This window comes from Cynocephalus volans, chromosome 11, assembly GCF_027409185.1.
Source record: "Cynocephalus volans isolate mCynVol1 chromosome 11, mCynVol1.pri, whole genome shotgun sequence".
Lineage (NCBI taxonomy): Eukaryota > Metazoa > Chordata > Mammalia > Dermoptera > Cynocephalidae > Cynocephalus > Cynocephalus volans.
The window spans coordinates 113,941,895-113,963,072 of NC_084470.1; the positions used below are offsets into that span (position 1 = coordinate 113,941,895).

Consider the following 21,178-nt stretch of genomic DNA (forward strand, 5'->3'; position numbering starts at 1 on the left):
GCCCTCACCTGCCCGGCCCAGGTGCGCGAGCTCACGTCAGCGCCTCGCCCCAGGACGCCGCTGCCCTCTCCGCCGTGCGGCCACGCCCCCCAGATGTGGCCACGCCCTCCGGCGGCGGGGATTGGCGAGTGCGAGAAATTTGACACTCGGCGTTCCAGGGCGGCCGGCCCCGCCCAGCCTTTTCCCCACCCGCCTCCCCCGTTTCTAGCCCGGCTAAGAAAAGTCTCAGGCTCAGGCCTAGCCCTTACTCCTCAGGGCTGGTGGTCCTGGGAACTGGAAGCGACTGGGAGGTCAGATCTCAGTGGAGAGGGTGCCTCCCCTCCCTCACGCCCCATAATTACCCTGAGGTATGGAGACGATTATGCTCAAATAAGGGTTTTGAGATTCTGGGCTGGCCCTGCTACCCGTGGGCCTGTGTAAGTAGGGTTGGATAGGGGAAAGGGACTCAGGACACTCGGTCCTGTCTGAGCGTAGCTATGTGGCTTTCAGGACTGGGAATTTGCCTTTACTCTGCCTCTCACCCGTGTGGCCCTGGATAGGTTACTTCGCTTCTTGGTTCAGTTTCCTCATCTATTCAGTCAGAATAATCATTCCTGTCGTTTCTAGTCACTGTGGTGCCATGATTAAAAGCATAGCCTCTGGAGCCAACTACTGTACTGAGTACTGTAGGCAATTGTAACACAATGGTAAGTATCTGTGTGTCTAAACATGGATAGAAAAGGTACAGTAAAAATACTCATATGGTATAAAAGATAAAATACGGTGTACCTGTATAGGGCACTTACCATGAATGGAGTTGCAGGACTGGACGTTCTCTGGGTGAGCCAGTGAGTGAGTGGTGAGTGAGTATGAAGGCCTAGGACATGACTGTGCATTACTGTAGACTATACACACTGCACACTTAGGCTGCACTAAATCTGTAAAAACAGAAAAATCTCTTTCTTCAATGATAAATTAATCTTAGTTTACCGTAACTTTTTTACTCTATGTACTTTTTCCTTTTAACTTTTTTATGGTTTTACAATTACACTTAGCTTAAAACAGAAACACATTATACAGCTGTGCAAAGTGTTTTCTTTCTTTATGTCTTTATTCTATAAACTTTTTTATATTTTTAAAATTTTTAGTTGTCTTTTTTTTTTTTTAACTTTAAAAACTGAGACACAGCAGACACATTCACCTAAGCCTGCAAGGGTCAGGGTGATCAATTGATCTTCCACCTGCACATCTTGTCCCACTGGAAAGTCTTTAGGGGAATGACACACACAGAGCTATCGTCTATGATAACAATGCCTTCTTCTGGAACATCTCCTGAAGGACCTGCCAAAGAGGAAGTGTCACTCTTTTCAGAAATATGCCCCTGGTGGTTTGCTTGGTTTGTTTCTTTTTTTCACCATGGAGTTGAATGTAAGCAAATAATGAACCTGAACATTCTTCTCTATTAATGAAAACTTTTTGGTATTGGGGTTCGTGTTTTCAAACTTTTTTTAAGCTAGTCAAGTGAAGCAGTAGGAGTAGAGAAGAAAAAAAATCTGTAACTGGTTGTGATCAATTAGTTGTAAACACCATTGCAATTGGACACCCCATGTTTTCAAACTTTTTAAGGAGCTTGTTGAGGTCTGCAAAAAACTTCTGCTAAATCCTTCACTGTGAATTTTCTAGGAGTTTCTTCATCTCCTGTAGTTTCCTTTTCTCTTGCCTCTTCTTCAACTATGCTTTCCTGTTCCAATTCTCACAACTCCTCATTGGCGAATTCCGTCAATTCCTCAGAAACCACCTCTGGGAGCTCCTTAATGTCATCCTCATATGCATGTCACTAGACAATATGAATTTTTCAGCTCCGTCATAATCTTATGGGACAACATTGCAAATGCGGTCCGTTGATGACCAAAACATCGTTATGTGGCACATGACTATACTACGTATAAAGTGCTTAGAACAGTGTTTGGCACTTATCAAGTGCTGTATATGTACATGAAATTATCACTGGTGTAAGGATAAAAACTACCACATAGACAGTGCCTCACAGAACAAGAGGTCATCTTTGGTCATTACCTGAAATTCAAGTCCTGTGTATTCCCTAACATGCTTAATGAGAGTTCACTGACCTTCCCTGTCCGTATAGAGGACATGCTTACAGGGAGCTGTGCACCAGTGAGACAAATCCACGCCCCCACCGCCACCCCCCTGTACCCTGCCCTTCCCCTCCCTATCCCCCAAGCTCTGAGGTGTCCCAGGTGAGATGAGCATGAGCAAGGCACTTAGGTTTTGGTGTTTAAAATAAAAATGAGAGACCATGGAGAGGTGATGTTATGGATTGAGTTTTGAATTGTGTCCCCCCAAAAATTTATATGTTGAAGTCCTAACCCCCAGAATCTCAGAATGTGACCTTATTTAGAGAGAGGATCTTTACAGAGGTAATCAAGTTAAAATGAGGTCATTAAGGTGGGCCCAAATTTAATGACTGATGTCCTTGTAAAAGAAAGGTATTTGGACACAGAGATAGACATACACAAAGGGAAGATGATGAAGAGAGACTCCGGGAGAGGATGGCTATCTACAAGCCAAGGAGAGAGGCCTGGAATAGATCCTTCCTCCACAGCCCTCAGAGACCTTGATTTGGGACTTCTAGAACTGTGAGACAATAAATTTCTGTGGTTTAAGCCACCCAGTCTGTGGTAGTTTGTTCTGGCAGCCCTAGCATACAATATGAGTGTGTTGCAGAGCCCCAGATTGGTAATAATGTGGACTTGATTCCTGGTCCCAATTTAGCTTTAGGGTGCAGCCAGAAAAGGCCTGGGAAGGCAGCAAGGCCCTGAGGCCTGACTCAGCCAGCCTCTGTCTCAACCACTGCCCTGTGGCCTCTCTTCCCTTCCCTGAGGACTAGCTCCTAAGCGCAGTCAGCTCTTGACTGCTAAATGAGCTCACCGGACAAGCAGCATCTTCCATCTGGCCCAGAACTGGGCTCCTGAGACCAAGCAAACCATCCTACAGGTGTGCATGAGGAATGGGGGGTTAGACCACCAGGAGACTGTCCTTTGGGAGCCAAAAGCCCAATGGCATACAGGGATGAGCCCTCACACAGGCACTCACTTTTGCACTAGCTGAAATTCCCATGATGAAGGTGATTGTCCTTAAGGATTTTTTTTTTTTTTTTTAGGGTTCAGTTTTTTATTTGATGTGTTACAAAAGAGGTTTAATCAAAAAGATCAAAGCCCATGTCATCATCAGACTCCTCAGATTCTTCTTTCTTTGTTTCTACTTTCTTCTCAGCTGAGGCAGCAGCGATAGAAAGGCCAGGACCTCCTGCTGGTGCTACACCAGCTGCTGGAGCAGGTCCACCAACCCCTATGTTGCAGATGAGGCTCCCAAGGTTGACACTGGCCAGGGCCTTTGCAAACAAGCCAGGTCAAAAAGTTTCAACATTTACACCAGCTGCTTTAATGAGAGCATTGATCCTCCATGAGGGTCACCTCGTCATCATGCAGAATGAGAGCCAAATAGATGCAGGCAAGCTCAGAGACAGAGGCCGTGGTGCAGGCTAGTGCAGGGCTGGCACTTCCAGGTGCTGTGCTAGTCACCAGATGAAGTGAGGGCCTCACCACAGCGCAGTCTTAGCTTCCTCCAAAGGATCGAGCGAGCAGCTGAGGAAAGGGGGCAGGATCTTCTTTAGGAGACACGTGTTTAAGAGTCAGAACATTCAAGCTGGGGGTGTCTTGTTAGATTCTTTAGTCCAGGGATAAAACTGACTTAGATATGTTTGTTTGACCCACACAGTATTTTAAAAACCAGGAGATTTCACATAAACATCCAGATTCTCTTAAAAAGTCAAGAGCTCTGGATACCATGGCCAACAGTTCCACCTGGCAACAGCTATCCAGTTAGAGGGAGTCTACGTGTCACAGTCAGGACAAACCCACTATTGGGCTCACTCATTTACTTTATTTATTTATTTATTTTTATTTTTAATTTTTTTTAAAGATGACCGGTAAGGGGATCTTAACCCTTGACTTGGTGTTGTCAGCACCATGCTCACCCAGTGAGCCAACTGGCCATCCCTATATGGGATCCGAACCCGTGGCCTTGGTGTTTTCAGCACCACACTCTCCCGAGTGAGCCACGAGTTGGCCCTCACCCATTTACTTTACTTGCCTAACACTGTAGGCATCTGAGTTTGCAACCACTAGTCCAAATTCCCCCTTTTTCACAGATGAGAAAACCGAGGCCCAGAGAGATCAAGCAATTTGCTCAAGGTCACATAGCAAATTAGCCACAAAGCCAAGACTAGGACCCAAGCCCAGAGCTCTTTCCACTTGAACCCTTCCCAGTACCCCAGTCAGAGTCTATTCCTACTGGTGCTATGTGGGTTGTTAAATATATATTCTTAAAAACCACCCATGGATCTAGGCACTGTTGATATTACAGGGAACAAAAAAAAGTTCCCAACTCTTGTGTCACTCTACTGAAGAATCAATGAGAGGGGATAAAGCAGGAGGAATTAAGGTGGAAATCAGGGGGAACTTCCTGGCTCTTCAAGTGACGAGCCCTGGCAATGCACATGCTGAAGTCTGCTTTGCTTGAGACACACCTCACCTGCTTGGCCTGAGGTATAAGAACACCTCATGAACTCCTGCAAGGACTCTAGAGGAATCAGTTCCTCTGTATTCTCAAAAGAGCCCCTTTGGGATTTAGGCATCCCCGGTGTGGCTTGGACCTGACATGTTCCCATCGTTTTGGCCTCCGCCACTACTCAGGTGGAGCTTTGCTGACTCACTTGTGAGTCTGAGTTTCAGGCAGTGGGATGTACATCTCAGCACAGGGGCCCTGATTCACAGCCACAGAGACAGGGAATTCCCCTTTTCTGCTCCCAGCCAGCTCCTACTTAGTGGGGAGGAGTCTCTTTCACCACCCAGAGACTTTAACCTCTACAATATCAGACATGTGACAACAAAGCCATTAGACCCAAAGCCCACTCTCTTGGTAAAGCAGAGGGCGTAGCAACCGGGAATATTTGCAAAGGCTCAGTACAGTGGAGAATTTCGTCTTACTGCAGTCAGTGATAACAAATAATCTCTGAGGCTGGACTGCCCTTTGGTGGGGTTGCTGCAGATGGGGAGGGAACGTCAAGCTAACCACTCCAATTCTGTGCTCTCTCAAAGGAACTCAGACCCCAATCAGCCTTCTAAAAGGCATTCTGGAGCCTGTCAGGTCTATCCCGAATCCTTTCTTAACCTTGGTTCATCTCTGGCTCCATCAAGTATTCAAGGTCCCAGAGCTGCGTATGAGCCTCATGCACCGCCTGAGCCACAGCCTGCACTGTAAAGCACATTGGTTGTTACTTGCTTACTCTCCTTCCCTCCGTCCTTTACCCTCTGTGGATTGCCTCCTAGAATATGCTCCAAATCCCAGAATCATCAAGGTGGCAGGGAGCTGCAGCAGGCTGGCAACAGAAATAAATACACGAATGAATCTCGTTTTCCAACCCAGGCAACGGAACAGACTTTGGCTTGGGACTCTGAGAGAATTCTTCACTAAAAGGTTCAGAGAGACATTGGTAAAGGGTCACAAAAATGAATACACTTGTAATGACAAATGTGATAATTATCCTGATTTGAGCATCACAGGTATTGCTATCTGATGCTGTACCCCACAGATAAGTACAATCAATTATATTTCAATAAAAAGAAAAAATTAAAAAATTAAAATTAAAAAAGAAATAGGAGGACATTTTGTAGAAATAAAAATAAATAAAGTGTTCAGAGTTATTCATTTCTGACTCTCTTTTTATCCTTGAACCCAGCTGAGCCCTCGTAAGAGATCTCAAAAAAGTAGCCTTCTTTATTCCAAACTCAGATCTATGTGGGAAGAGAAGGAGGAAAAACAAGGCCCAGTAAGCCACTTGGAAATAAGCTCCCCCCAGGGCCCTGTCTTCGTTTTTCCTCCCCTCCAGTGCAAATCTGAGAGTCCATGTCCCATCTCCCCCTGGCATGCGGAGCTTCCATGGGCTCTGCAGACGAAAGAGCCAAACAAGAAACTATGACTACCCTGAAGGTGAGGGTTCATATTTCTGATTTCAAATGCGCTGTCCTGTTAGGACAGCAGTGACCTGATTTTAGCTTCATGGTCATCAGCGAACAACCTATCCTGTGATGATACACTGCGTCGAAATGAGAGAGTGGAGGGACGCTCTCTGAATTTGATGGAGTGCCGTGTGGACGGGAGCAACTGTTCCAGCTATGATCTGCTCTTTGTTTCTTCCGTGTAAATCATTCTCTCCAGGCCTGGGTCAAGTCCTTGAGGGCAGCAAGGCGCAAGCCAGGCAGGAACTCTTGCAAGCCAGGAGATCCCGGCACGGTGCTGGGCTCAGTCTGAGCTAAAGGAGCACTGGACAACTTGCTGACTTCAGAAAAATATTGAATCCTTGGGAGAAGTGTGGCAAGAAGCTGGGCTTCCGTTCAGTATGAGTGATTAGCCACATGTGTTATCTCATCTCCCTCCCCAGACCACCCCAGTATGACAATGAAGCAATTAGGAGAGAGACAGAGAGAAAATAATGCACAAGGTTAAAAGAGTAAAAAAAGCATGGGAGGGGAGGTAAGAGTGGATGAGAGATTTCAACAAAAATGTTAGGAGAAAAAATATTATTTCAACACAAGTAGGGCATGGGGAGGGCTGATGTTTTAGTTGCAAAGCTTTCAGTACTATTTGATTTTTAAAGCAGATCTACATAATATTTAACAAAAATATTGTCGTTACTTTTTTTCTAAAAAAGAAGAACTAGTTCTTAGGGATTTGGGAGACTGAGTGTCAGACCTTTCTCTGGCACTTAGTGACAGCAGAGCGTGTCGCTATTGCTGTCTGAGCCAGAGCTTCTTCATGAGAAGGTGCTGAGCAAATTTCACAATTGCCTTCTGGCCCTAACAATGCCTAGTTCTGTGATTAAATTCTAGAGGCAGCACTGAGGTCCTCAGAAAAACAGATGGTGCTTTGGAATAACTCAAAACTTGTCTCCAGTTTCCCTTCTCTCACTTCCCACTTGTATGAGCTGTCTGAGCCTCAGTTTACTCACCTCCTAAATGAGAATGCTGCCTATTTCACAGGATTGACAAGAGAATCCAATGAAATAAATAAAACAATAAGACATCTCAGAAAATGTCTTTCTCCAATGCTGCCTCCTCCTCCCATCTGTGCAAGGATCTGGCACAGTTCTGGGCACTCAGTATTCACTTAAAAACCTACAGCATTAAAAAATGTGTTACTGTACATTTATTCTCGGGACAGGGAGGATGTGAAGCATCTCGTCTCTGCTGATTGGATTAGGAGCGAGGCCCAGGTGTGGGACTCAGTGCCTAGTGAGCACTTCCCTTGAGGAGACATGGCTGATGAAAGGACAGAGAAGGGAGGCTACCAACAAGAGATTCTTTGACCAAGTAGCAGCCACACTTCTTCACCCCTCCACTGTAGAAACTTTCTCTTAATGTAGTCCACTACCCAGCCTCAACCTAGACCAGCCTCCTATGGTTCTGTGGAAAAGCTCGGGATGGTGTCCACAGGGATTTCCACTCTCTTGTGTGGCTCTGGACCAGCCAGGGAAGGCCTACAGACTACCTTTCATGTTATTTTCACCACATTGCCTAAAACTTTATTGCATGGCATTCAAAAAGGTCATTTGATCTGGTCCCTGTCCCTAGACACTGACAACCAGAACCCTACCTCCTTTCCTACAGCTTAAATCCCAACCTCAAGCTAAGCCGAGGCCTTAAACATGACTAGATGGTATGGGGGGTTACACCAGTCAAGGAAGGAAGGGGAGATGTATATACAAACACAGGAGCTCAGCATTGATCTCGTGTAACACCTGGCCTGGAGAAGCCCAGAGTCAAGAGCAAACGGGGTTTAGGTCTTTCTAGGATAGACCCAGAGTAGAGACCTCGTTCCACCTCGCATGAGACACAGCATCCCTTCTTCATTCCTCATTCAGCAAATATTGAGCATCTGCTGTGCACCAGACAAAATCTCTGCCCTTCTGAAACGTACTACCTCCCACTGTCTCCTTCTATTCCTACGAAAGCCCTCTGTTTAAACTTTCACTTATTTCCACCGTTGTGACCATCTCCTAATCCCTAGCTTCCAGCCCCACTCCCATCTATTCGACAGCCCTCTGTGAGCTCCGATGCCATCACTCTCCTGCTCAAAAACATCCCATGATCTCCTAATGTTTATTGAATTGAGAAACTTTATTTGTCCATCAAATGTTTATTGTATATCTCAGGCTCTTTTCTAGGTGCTGGGGATATAGCAGTGAGCAAGACAGACAAAAATTTCTGGTCTCATGATGCTTATATTCCGGTGGGGGAGACAGACAAGGAACAAGATAAATAAGTGAAGTATGTTAGTCGATGTTATGTTCTAAGAAGAACAACAGGACAACTAAAGGAGGTTAGCAAGAGGCGGGGGTGGAGTGAAATTTTAGATCGACTAACCCGGGAGAAGATGACATTTGCGTAGAGATCTAAGAAAGTGATGAAAGGAGCAATGTGGATGTCAGAGGGAAGACCATTCCAGAAAGACGAGCTGGCAAGTGAAAAGGCCCAGGGGCAGGACTATGCTTGCCCCATTAGAGGACCAACAGGGGGGTCGGTGTGGCTGGAGCAGAGTGGGAAGTGAGTGAAGGGAGAGTCGTGGGATGTGAGGTTTGAGGGGAAAGGACTTTTACTCTGAGAGTGATAGGGAACCACTGGAGGCTTTTGAGCGGAGTAGCGACAAGAGGTAACTTGTTTTGCAGGATCACTCTGGCTGCAGTGTTTAAGATAAACAGAAGGGAGAAAAGGGCCAAGCAGGGAGACCATTGGGAAGGCCACTTTCTGTCCCAAGCCTTCTTTTCCAACCATATCTCTTACCATTCCACTCCCCTTCAACCATAGTAAATTCATCTTACTTAAATACACTTTATACCTGCTGACCTACCATCCTTGATGAAGTTGCCCCCACTTGGAATATTATTAATAACAACTGGAATAATAGCTACTGCTTAATAAGCATCAATAATTCCATTCAAACACTTTTCATGTATTATCTAATTTCACTTACAGACATTATCTCTTTTAATGTTCGTATTTTGCCCCCATTTATTGGGAAAGCTTTTTACAAGTTGTAAGCAGTTGGAAGTCCCTAGTACCCCACGATAAGATGTAGAACAATTGAGGATCTTTTGGCAAGTGGATTATCTGAATCTTTAAGGGTCTCCAGACCACAAGACCCTCTGGACATTTCCCCATTGGAAGTCTTCACAAAGGGAGAGGGGACGTTTAAGATGATCCTTAAAGGTCAATACCAGTTTTCTGGATAGAAAAATGGAAGCAAAAAGCATCTGAGTCAAAGAGAATAGCACTGCAATGGGTCAGAGGTTCCTCATGGGATAGTCAGGAAAGTGTAATTTGCTGGAGAATAGCATTTGCAGGAATCAATTAGGCAGGAAACATCTGGAAGGCCTTGAATGTCATATCAAAGAGGTGGACTTTCTCCTATTTACAGTGAGGGGTCATTGAAAGACTTTAGGTTAAAAAAAAAAAGCAAACAAAAATATTGTTTTGGCTGAGCAAGGACAGAGTACCTAGAAACGGTGAGGACTGTGGCTACCTGGAAAGCAGGCTTTCTTTTTAAAGGAGGAAGCCACCAAGCTCTGGCTGATGGTTGCCATAAAGAAATACAGGCCCAGTTTTGCTACTGGGAAATCTACATTTTCATGTAAATCTGCTAACTTTTCATCATTTGCAACAGTTTTTTTTTTTTTAATTATGTGAGCCATATAAAGCTCACCACAGGAGCCACCATAAGGGGGCTTCTGCCCTGGAGTATAAACAAGCTGCGAGAGGACAGGGGCTTTGTCTGTCTTGCTTGCTTCTGTGTTCTCAGGGCCTGGCACACAGTAGGTGTTCAATGCATATTTGCTAAATGCGTGTGTATGGGTTAGCTAATAACATTCCTATTTTACACTTGGGGAAACTGAAGCTCATAGAGGATAATCCCCAAAATCACATAGGAAGTGGCCAAGCTCAGTCAGGTTCAAGTCCAAATCTCTGAGCTTCAAAATAGACAAGCTGACTTACAAGATGGAATAAGAGAAAGAGCTCTTCATCAGACTTTTACACCAACCCCTACTGCAGGGCTGTTCCCACATGCTGTCAATGTCTTGTGCGTGGCTCCACCTGGTTTTAAATTCCCTGGGAAACTTCTGATCCCACTACCTTAGACTCTTTATATCCTTCTTATTTTGTTTAGACCTAGAAATCAGAGACAAAGCAGCCCACACACCATCTGTCCTTCCCTAGCACAGCGACATCTGCATACCGTTGAGCTGCTAGTGACAGCAGTTTCTCTTGGGCCTTTCAAATCCAAAGAAGGATCTACCAAGGTCTATGCTGACCAGGTGCCTAGCCAACTAAATCCCTTGGGGTACCCAGAAAGCTTCAGAGCTTTATCTGCTATAGTTTACTATTTACAAAACATTACAAGCAGAGCTGGGCGTGGCTGCTACATAAATAGAAATGAAAGGAGGTAGGAAAACAGTAGATGTAGTGAAGGAGTATTTGAGGAAATATAATACCAGCATCGGAGGCTTCTAAAATAAGAGTCAGGATTTCTACTAAGATTACATAATTGAAATAAAATCTATCCTTCCTTCCTTCCTCCCTTCCTTCCTTTCTTCCTCTAGTAAGTCAGTCAATAAACATTTAATAAAGACCTTCAGTGCACCACACACTCCGTAACCGGCAGGCAATGAATTGAGTGATGCCCATGAGCTGAGCGTACAACATTTATTTGTGTATTCACGCCCTTTTGATGTATTAAGAAAGGAAAGGAGGGAAGAAGCCACTAGCATGTTTTACCAACTATTGCAATTCACGGGGGAAAGTGGTTGCTCTGTTGTTCCCCAGTAGGATCCTAAGAGTAATTGACCAATATTAGCTTTTCTGGAAACTCTCCAGAATCTTGCACTTTGAAGGTAGTGACGGAGCATTCTGCCCCTCTCTGTGCAGGAGTCTCCTGCACAGCACTGCCAGACACTTCCATTTTTCTTAAATGGCTCTATTTTCAGGTACATCACAGGATTTTTTAAAATTTAATTTTAAAAAGAGTTTTATCCAAGGTCCCACAGCTGGTAAATGGTGAGCAGGAAGCTGACCCTGCCTGATCTGTATGACTCCATGCCCTTTCGTGGAGGGACCGAGGACTGGCACTTTGGAATGTTAATCTTGCCCAGAGGCCAGAAGTAAAATCCGTAATATCCCAGGCTGTGAATGTGTGTGACCATCTGTCTGTCCTGGGGGTGTGAAGAAGGCGATGGTGCTCTGTTCTTCACCGTGACTGAGCCCAGGGGCTGGATCTGGAGCTTTAGGGGCCTGGGAACCACTCTGCATGCGTCAATGTCTGGAGGCACCGAGAGTTTCGCTCGGGCTCAGAGCAGGCATCACAACCTCCCAGTTACTATTCTATGCTGTGGCAAGTACCAGCTTGTCTTCTCTTCCCCACCCAGCCCGGGAAACCAGCTGCATTTCTAGTTCAGGCCCAGACCCGTCCTGGCAGCCTGGATTCCACTGCCTGTGCAGGAAGATCATCTCAGCCCAGTGACCATTTCTCTTTGGTTTTTGTCACAGAGGAATTTCCATTCCAGCAGTTTGGGGTGATGGGGGTGGGTGGCCACAGCTTTCTCCCTTAAGCTACAGAGTGTGTGTGGGCGGGGGGAGGTCAGTGTAGGGAGAAGGAAAGATGGGTGGGAAGGGCCAGGAAGCTTGAGAGATTCCATTCCTGAGGGGGCTGCATCCTCAAATTCCAAGGCAAATAAAGGAGCTGGGAAGGCTTCACTGCCTGTGCAGTGCCCAGCCCTTGAGTTCCTGCCCCCAGAAAGCTGAAAGGAGGAGTTTCTTACATTCCCAGGTGAGGGTGGGAAAGAGGCTGGGCCTGGGCAGGTCTGGAGAGTTCTTGTTCTCCGTGCCCCTGGGGGAACACGCCCCAACTTGCTGACCTCTCAGGTAGGAGTCTGTCAGGTAGGGAGCTGGGCCCCTGACTGTGTGTGAGTTTGCATGTATGTGTGTGTGTTCGGAAAGGGGAACATATGGGGTAGGGCTGCCAGATTTAGCAAATAAGAAGACAGGACACCCAGTTAATTTTAATTTCAAACAAGCAACAAATAATTGTTTAGTGTATTCATGCATGTGCTGTTTATCTGAAATTCAAATTTAATTGGGTGTCATCAATTTTATCCGGCAACGTCAATATAGGGGTCAGACTTGGGGGACTGGACTGCAGCTGACACTCCATACCCCCAACTCTCCAGTTTCAGTGAGGTGAAGTCCAGTTCCTGGACATGTATCCCTGCCTTGACCTGCTCCTCAGCCTGAAGCAAGAGAATTCCTTGGGCACTGGCTTTTCAGGCCACTGCCCGGGGCCCTGGACCACCTGGCTAAGTCCCCTCCAACTTCAGTTCTCACACTCCAGAGATTTTTATGTTAACCATTAATACTCCATCCTGGAGCACCTTTAAAGATGAAAAGCTCTCTCGAGAAGTGTACTGCTCTGTGGTTGTAATTAACATAATTAAAAGCAATTTTCCTCATGGTCTCATAAAAAAAGTGGGGATTTCACTTCTACGAAATACCTACCTCACTCTCCCAGGAGATGGACAACCACTTCTAACCCAGCCCCAGCCCAAGTCCTTGTTTCCTCCCCATCCTGACCAGACTTGGTTTCATTTTTGGTTTTGTTTTTTACCATTACAGATGGTTCTTCACCAAGACAAGGCACCCAGCTCTCCAGCCACAGTACCCACCCTCTCCTGGGACGTACCTGTGTGTGCTTTCCTGGGTTGAAAACACACGAGAATGGTAAAGCCTGGAACTGCCATTTCACCCCTAGCTCTGGACCCAGAGAGAAGGCTCGCCACCTGCTGCAGTCTAACCTCTCAACCCAAATGCCCTGGCCTCTAGGAGCAAACTCTTTCTTGATTTCAAGAATGGTATTTTTGCTGTGCACAGTGACTGTGCAGGGGAACCTGTAAGCATTTCTCCACGATGGTATCCAGGGCAGCTAAAGGGCATGCCCCAGAGGCCCTGTATGGAGTCTGTTGTCTTTATTTCTAGGAGTGCGTCTTTCTGCTTCCTCAAAGGAGGTGATAAATTCTTCCACAGGAAGAGCCACAGCATTTTTCCCTAAAGGTCTGGCATAGAGGATATGCTCAGCATCATTAATTGGATTGTGTCAGGTTAATCTATTTGTGATAGGCCAAAGAAGCATCTCTGTCTCACTCTGGAGTCTCAGGGCTCTTAGCAGATAGCAATAGGGTTTTCTGGGACACCTACAATGTGATTAGTATCTGGCCTGTTAAGAGATTGTCAAAACTTACAGAAATGTTCCATGTGACTACTGTTGTTGGCACATGTTGGGAAAAATAGGAAAATGTCAGGGCCTCTCAGATGTTCAGACTCTTGCCGAGCATTTGCTGTGAATATCCTCAGGTGTTCCTTGTTACTACTTAACGTAAATTGTTTATGGGCACCCAGGTGTCCAGGGTTGTGGACTTAAGTATAAAAGACTAACAGCAAAATGGTGCAGCCTCTATGGAAAATGGTATGGAGGTTCCTCAAACAATTGCAGATAGATCTACCATACGACCCAGCTATCCCACTGTTGGGAATATACCCAGAGGAATGGAAATCATCAAGTCGAAGGTATACCTGTTCCCCAATGTTCATCGCAGCACTCTTTACAATAGCCAAGAGTTGGAACCAGCCCAAATGCCCATCATCAGATGAGTGGATACGGAAAATGTGGTACATCTACACAATGGAATACTACTCAGCTATAAAAACGAATGAAATACTGCCATTTGCAACAACATGGATGGACCTTGAGAGAATTATATTAAGTGAAACAAGTCAGGCACAGAAAGAGAAATACCACATGTTCTCACTTATTGGTGGGAGCTAAAAATTAATATATAAATTCACACACACACACACACAAAACCGGGGGGGGGGGGGAGAAGATATAACAACCACAATTATTTGAAGTTGATACGACAAGCAAACAGAAAGGACATTGTTGGGGGGGAGGGGGGAGGGAGAAGGGAGGGAGGTCTTGGTGATGGGGAGCAATAATCAGCTAAAATGTATATCGACAAAATAAAATTTAAAAAAAAATACAAAAAAATACAAAATAAATAAATAAATAAATAAATAAATAAATAAGTAAAATACATAAATAAAAATAAATAAATAAAAATAAATAAATAAATAAATAAAAGACTAACAGCTCTGATCTACAGTGCTTCTCAGAACTCTTAGAGAAGGCACTGGGATAGTCGCTCCTAGATCTGAATAAAACCCGTTCATTTCTCTATACCCACGGCTCCCAGAACCTTTTTTTTCTATTACCTTGCTCACAGACCTGTGTGTGGAGGGTTTGTAACCCAATCTGTGCAACAGACTCGAGGGGTCTGTAAGCCCTAGCTTTACAGCACAGTAAGGCCTCTTATTATGTCAGTGCAAGGCCTCTGTCCAAACTGGCCAAAAGCTCAAGAATTTTAGACTAGAGACTCTGAGGATGGCAAATTAGCAAGAGGTTATAAAATGTCCCTGTCACCCAGAATCTATCCTAATAACTTTATATGGGTTCTGCCCTAGATTCTCCTAGGAAATATCAAGAAAGAAGAGTCCTGGAGTTCAGAGGAATACGCTCTCAAGGCTTGGTCTTTACAGCCTGCTCCTCTCCCCACAACACACACACACGCACACACACATGCATATGCACACATGCACACACGCATGTACCCATTCATCTGGGAGCAGCAGGGCTAACTCTTCTCCACCCTTTCTGTTTCATTCCATTTAACTTAATAGGAACTAGTGCTCAGGCCCAAATAGTACCCAGCAACAATAATCATAGCCCATATGGAACTTTATTGAGCTAGTCTCTTTGAGATTCAGTTACCAGAACCTGTCAGATGAACTAGCGATGCCCTCACAGAGGCTCAATGAGCAACAGTTGTGATGAGGCCTCAAATAATGTACCTGACTTAGGAAATAAATCTTAACCATCTTTTCTTAAAGAAAGGCTAGTGTTGTCATTTTTTAAATCAAGAATAAGCAATTCTCTGGATTTCTTTTTGTTTAAATGATTTTTTCAAGGTCTTCTCATTTTTTGAAGAGCCAACACTGGTTCCAGAGTGTATTTCTGTGTGGATGAAAAGAAAAATTCCAGAGCTGGCCATTTAGATCACTTGGGAGTGTGCTGCTAATAACATGAAGGTCAAGGGTTCGGATCCCTGTACTGTCCAGCCACAAAAAAAAAAAAAAGAAAAAAAAAAATCCTCCTTGGATCCCAGCTGACAATGCTCAACCCTAACCCGTGGTGCCCTCTCTCTGCACTAGAACCTGCCCTGTCCCAGATACATTCACCATCACCTACCTCAGCAGTCAAAGGAACCACAGTTACAGTTACTTTAGGATTGGAAGACAAAAATATCCGAACATTTATCTGGCCCCAAAATCCCTAGTCCTGTCTTCAGATGGAGCTGGTGGAGGGACATCTGCAGAACAAGGGTGGTTCTCCACTGTGCTCAACACTGAAGTACAATCCGCCTCTGTGAAATTTTCAGTGTAAGAATTTGTAATAAATTCATAAAAGTACATTCTTAGTTACAAATTTTATTTCTAAAATTTTTGGTTCTAACCAGAATAAATGCATGGAGAAGAAAGCAAGGAGATATAAAAATGCATGAGAAGATGATAGAAAATCTCGTTCATGAGAAATGTGAGGTTGTTAAAGTAAATATGAGAAAAGCTGACATTTCAGGGGCTTCACTAACTGAAAAAGAAAAGCTGTCCCCCCAAAATGGAAGATTACGATCATTGCCCACAGAAAAGATTAAGATCAATGAAGCCTACCACACCAGATGTCGTAGGCTTGGTAGTTAAGGCTGGGGTGTCAGGGATAAACTGGGGAGTGATTTGCTGACAGTCACAAGCGGGAGAGCATTGATTCGGGCTAATAGGCAATTATAGACTCAATTTCATTCAGGGTTGTAATTCTTAACTTAATTTTTTAAAAAATAGGACAACAATCTATACCCTGGGGAATTTTTCCCCTTATTTTTTCCAAAAGAAAAAAAAACTTACAAATCATCACGCTGATTGATTGCTGGTGCTTAGAAGAGTCAAAATTTTCTTGCACAAGATGGCATATAAAAGACAAATAAGAAAAAAATATGCATCGTATTTAACTCAGGTCATCCCAGGCTAGGTTAATCACTCCTTCCTCTCTGTTCTCTCAGTGCATAGCTCACACTTCATTAAAGAATTTGTCATGTCATGATGTTGTGGAGAACCACTGGCTTCTATGACTGCTCCTTCCCTCTGGACCACGAGCTCCCTAAGGCCAGGGACTTGGTTTTATTCTTTCACATAAGTTCCCTTGGCACTCAATATATGCCCAGAGTGCAGAGGTGTGTAATCAATGATTACTCAGCAAACAAATATCCTTCAGGTCCTATACTGGACCCAGTAGCATATGTGAAGAGCAAAAACCCTTTAGCACATTACATGTGACTGAGATTTGAATCCAGATCTATCTGAGTCCTGTACCTTCAGTTTTCACTGCTTTGTAAACCTGCCTTTCCTGGAAAGGATCAGTGCCTGAGTCCATTTTATGTCACTTATACCAGAATACCTAAAACTGGGTAATTTATAAAGAAGTGGAATTTATTTCTTACAGTTCTGGAGGCTGGGAAGTCCAAGGTTGAGGGGGTGCATCTGGTGAGGGCCTTATTCCTGCTGGGGACTCTCTTGTAGAGTCCCAAAGTGGCACAGGGTATGTCACACAGTGGAAGGGCAGAGGCATGGTCACATGCTGGCTTAGGTCTCTTTCTCCTCTTGAAAAGCCAGTAGTGCCACTCCCATGATAACCCATTAATCCATTAATGCTTGAGTGGATTGATCCATTCATAAGGGCAGAACTCTCACAATCCAATCACCTCTTTATAGTGCCACTTTTCAAATACCACAGTGGGAATTCTCACTCTCTTAATACTATGACATTGGGGTTTAAGTTTCAACATGAGTTTTGGAGGGGACATACAAACCATAGCAATCAGTCAGTAAATGGGAGACAATCCCAGCTTTCCTCCTCCCCAGTGGTTCCTTCTTCTTAGTCACCTTGATGGTTCTTTCTCATCTCCCCGGTCTCTTAAACTTGCAGAACCCCAGGGCTCAGTTCTCAGGCTTCTTCTCTGTGTTCACACTAGGCGATCTCATTAAGTCCCATTCATAGGCTGACCACTCCCAGATGTGCGTCAGCATCCTGGCAACCTGGATCTCTCCCCTGAACTCCAGATGTGCATACATATCTGGATCTCTCCACCTGGATATCTAATAGGAATCTCACATTTAATATGTAAATTGAATTATCTGTACACTTGTTGAGCAAATGGTATCTGAGCCCACAGGAGAGAAAGGGAGAACATAAGACATTATGAACTGTGTGGAGCAGGACCCTTAGGTTTGCCAATGTGATACCATTGTGTTATAACCATATCCACACAGTGACCAGCATGGATGGCGTGGATTTCATCGATGTTTGTTGGTAAACTGAATTCACTACAGTCTCTAACTATGATGATTCTATCAGTAGAGACTTGAGATCCTGGTTTCAAGAAATGTTGGGAAGTGGGAGGAAGCATTTAGTAAAAAATATGAAAAAGTCTCCAAAGTCTTGGTGGGCAGCATCAATAGCTAACTAACTGCTCAGGAAAGGCATGTGAAAGGAAAATTTAATAGCCCTGTCACCCACACCAGACACCACCGTGATTTCTCTAAAGCCCAAATCTGATCACATAACTCCCTTGCTTGAAATCCTTTAATGGATCCTCACCTTTTATAGAATTGGACCTCAATTCCTCAGCAAGGCACACAAGGCCTTGCATGGATGGCTTCTCAACCATCTGCCTCTCCAGTCCCTCTCCCGCCATCCAACTCAACGACATGAACCATAGGCGGTTCTCCAAACATGTCTCTACACCTTTGCTCATGCTATTCCCTCTGTCTGGAACGTTCTTTCCATATTTGTTCACCCAGGAGATGCTGACTCAGCCCATTCTCTGTGCAGCTCCCTGTATGAGCCTTTCCCTCCCCTCCACAGCAGAATGAGTTTCTTTATCACCTGGGTTTCTTTGTACATCTTTTAGCCCCTGAAAATGTAATTATTTGTTAATTGCTTTGTCTCCCAACTAGACTATAAGATCTTCAAATGGAAAGTATGACGTTTGAGCTTTTTAAATCCTTGACCCCTAGAGTTATGCCTGGAACACGGTAACTGCTTAGTAGATGTTTAATAAATTAATGAATGTATGAATGCTGAGCCCTTGCCAGAAAATATTTTAAAAATAGAGTGTAGTTATACTAATATTCCACTAGAGGGAGGGATGTAAAATTTATCTCCTCTAACACAGCGTTTTAGGCTTGTTCTCAACCAGATTAATATAATCTGATAAAATATTTTCAATTTTAGGCTAGACATAATGTAAATCTACTCCTGATAAGCCTGAGGAAACATATTTATTAAAGGTCACTATATTCCAGGCTCTGAGTTTAACAATGGGTACTTCTTATTGGTACAGATGAATAGAAAGGGTACTTAAAATACTATTATACATATTTACATCATACTATTTTATATTATCTACATAATAATATTTTACATTTCCATATTATGTAGAGTGCATTACAAAGGTTTTTTTTCTTAGACATAATCTCATTTTCTAAAATCCACTCCACCTAGAAAGCTTATTGCTCCCTATACAATAAATGCTGTGGAATCTGATGACTACATGGCTTTCTAATTTCCTGTTGTCCCTCATATCCTGTCTGGAACACACACACATGTTGTTCATGAGGTCAGCAGAAACAACTCATATGACTTAAGATCTAGAATCTACATCAATTTTGATTCCAATACCAGTATTCGATGAAGGTGCCTGATTGACAAAATACTCAGCCTGACAGCAGATTCCCCCAGCTTGTGTAAGTGCTGTCCTTGCTGCTTCCTAAGCATCCACCATTGACGAGTTCAGCATTTGTCACAGTGGATTGTAATTATCTGTGTGCTTATCTATACCCAGACAAGACTGTGAAGTCTTCACAGAGGTTGGCATGAATCATAATCTTTCTCCCAGTTTCAGATGCCAACACAGCATCCAGCACGTGGTAAGTGTTCAGTAAATATTTTTTGAGTGAATCAATAAGCTAATTTCATAATTTTATAAAGGTAATGAGAGACTGATTTCTGCCAGCACTCTCAGGGAGAGGCTGGATTGCTTTGGGTGTGTACAGAGACACGTGTATACATGTGGTAGAAGAGCTAGTCTTGTATGTAGGAAACTGTATGATTTAAGACCACTTGGAAGACACACACATGCACACGCACGCACACACATGCACACGCACGCACACACACGCACCCATACATACACACACACCTTCCCAAACCAGAAGCTGAGGTGTCTGAACTTTCATCATTAGAAAGTCATACCTTTGGATTACACATGGCTCCCTCTCAATGTATCTTGAAACCTTGACCCCGAGTCATCATGTAACTTATCACGTAAATTTCAAATTTCAAACATCCCCAGTATCTGAGATGTATCCTCAAGCTGTGTTCCCCCTGGCTCTTGAGAATCTCAGATAGACCCCTGCTTACTTTCTGTAGTTTGCATTAGAAAGTAGCTTGTTTGTCTTTTTATATACATAGCTATATATCAAATAAGCTCTTTCAAACCATATACAACATAATATTTACTAGGGATTAAAACACATCGATATGTGTACCTCCATGAGTTCATAACGATACCAAAAATAAAAACAAAAACTTGATCTGCCACCATTAGAATATATAGTGACCAACTCCTTTTGTTGAAAGTTGGTAAATGAAGGGAAAAATATCAAGCATTTATTCTTTCCTATATAAACTGTACCATTGGGTAACCAAAATTTAGTTAAAGGAGAATTTTGTTTTCAAAGAAAGAGTTCGGCAAGTAAGTGAAGAGGAAATGACAGAATTAGAATCTCACCCCCTGAGATAGAATTAAAATGCAGTAATGAATTTAAACATTAATTCGTGGAAACATAACAAAAATAAAGGCAACCAGACATCATATGCCTTCTGACAGAAGTATAAAATAACAACTATGACAAAGTTTGATCAAACTTCTAGATCCAACAACCAATTAATGAGAAATATAGAGAAGAGCAGAACATATTAAACCAACAAAGTGTGAAAAAAATGATATTTGTGAGAAAATCAGGCATTTGAACACTTACTGAATATATGATAATATCAAATAGTTATTATCACTTTTTTTAGGTGAAATAATGCCATTGTGGCTATGTTTAAAAAAAGAACTGTCATCTTTTAGAAATGCATTATAAAATATTTACAGATGAAATAATATAATGTCTGGGATTTGCTGTAAATATAATGCAGAGTAGGGACCGAGCAGTAGGTGGGCATATATATGAAACAAGATGGCCTGGAGTTGATAATTATTGAAGATGAGTAACAGATACATAGAATTTCACTATACTACTCTGTCACTTTTGTATATACTTGAAATTTTCCATAGAAATGTTTTTCTTTTAAATTATTAACAGCTTTCTGAATATTCTGATATTCTTGTCCTATGTGATAGCCATCCCTCTCCCACCCGTTGAAGTTATCATCCTAGGTAGGGAGTTGTCAGGAAATTGCAAATACCAGAGAAAAGTAACTTATTATTTCATTTAATATCTCTTTGTAAACTAATATAGAAGATTTTTTCCTGTACTGCCTTTAAACCTGAAAATACTGAGTGCCTGTGAGTAGAGGTAAAAGAAAGCCTTGGGGGAAGGAAAGAAGGGCTGAGAGAGGGAAGAGGAAGAACAAATTTTGTCTTCATTGTAACTTTTCCTAGGGTCTCCATTCATTGGCATATACATCTTTGTGTGAGTTTTACTAAGAGAACGTTCACTGGAGGTGTGAAAAAAATGTTTACGTTTTTGGCTCTCAAGTTGAATTTTCACAAAGGATCCCTTATTATGTTGTCAAAGGCTAATATAAATATTTTGGGGAGAAAAGTGGCTTGTTTTCCATT

The 21,178-nt window shown here is 43.4% G+C and overlaps 1 protein-coding gene across 1 annotated transcript; it reads right to left on the minus strand.

The window, feature by feature from the left end:
- Positions 1–3,187: 3,187 nt before the first annotated feature.
- On the minus strand, positions 3,188–4,809 carry LOC134390223 (large ribosomal subunit protein P1-like). Its single transcript, XM_063113452.1, has 3 exons — positions 4,775–4,809; positions 3,466–3,573; positions 3,188–3,395 (listed from the first exon to the last, which is right to left on the minus strand). The coding sequence occupies exons 1-3, from the start codon at positions 4,807–4,809 to the stop codon at positions 3,197–3,199; spliced, it is 342 nt and encodes a 113-aa protein (XP_062969522.1). The 3' UTR covers positions 3,188–3,196.
- Positions 4,810–21,178: the final 16,369 nt, after the last annotated feature.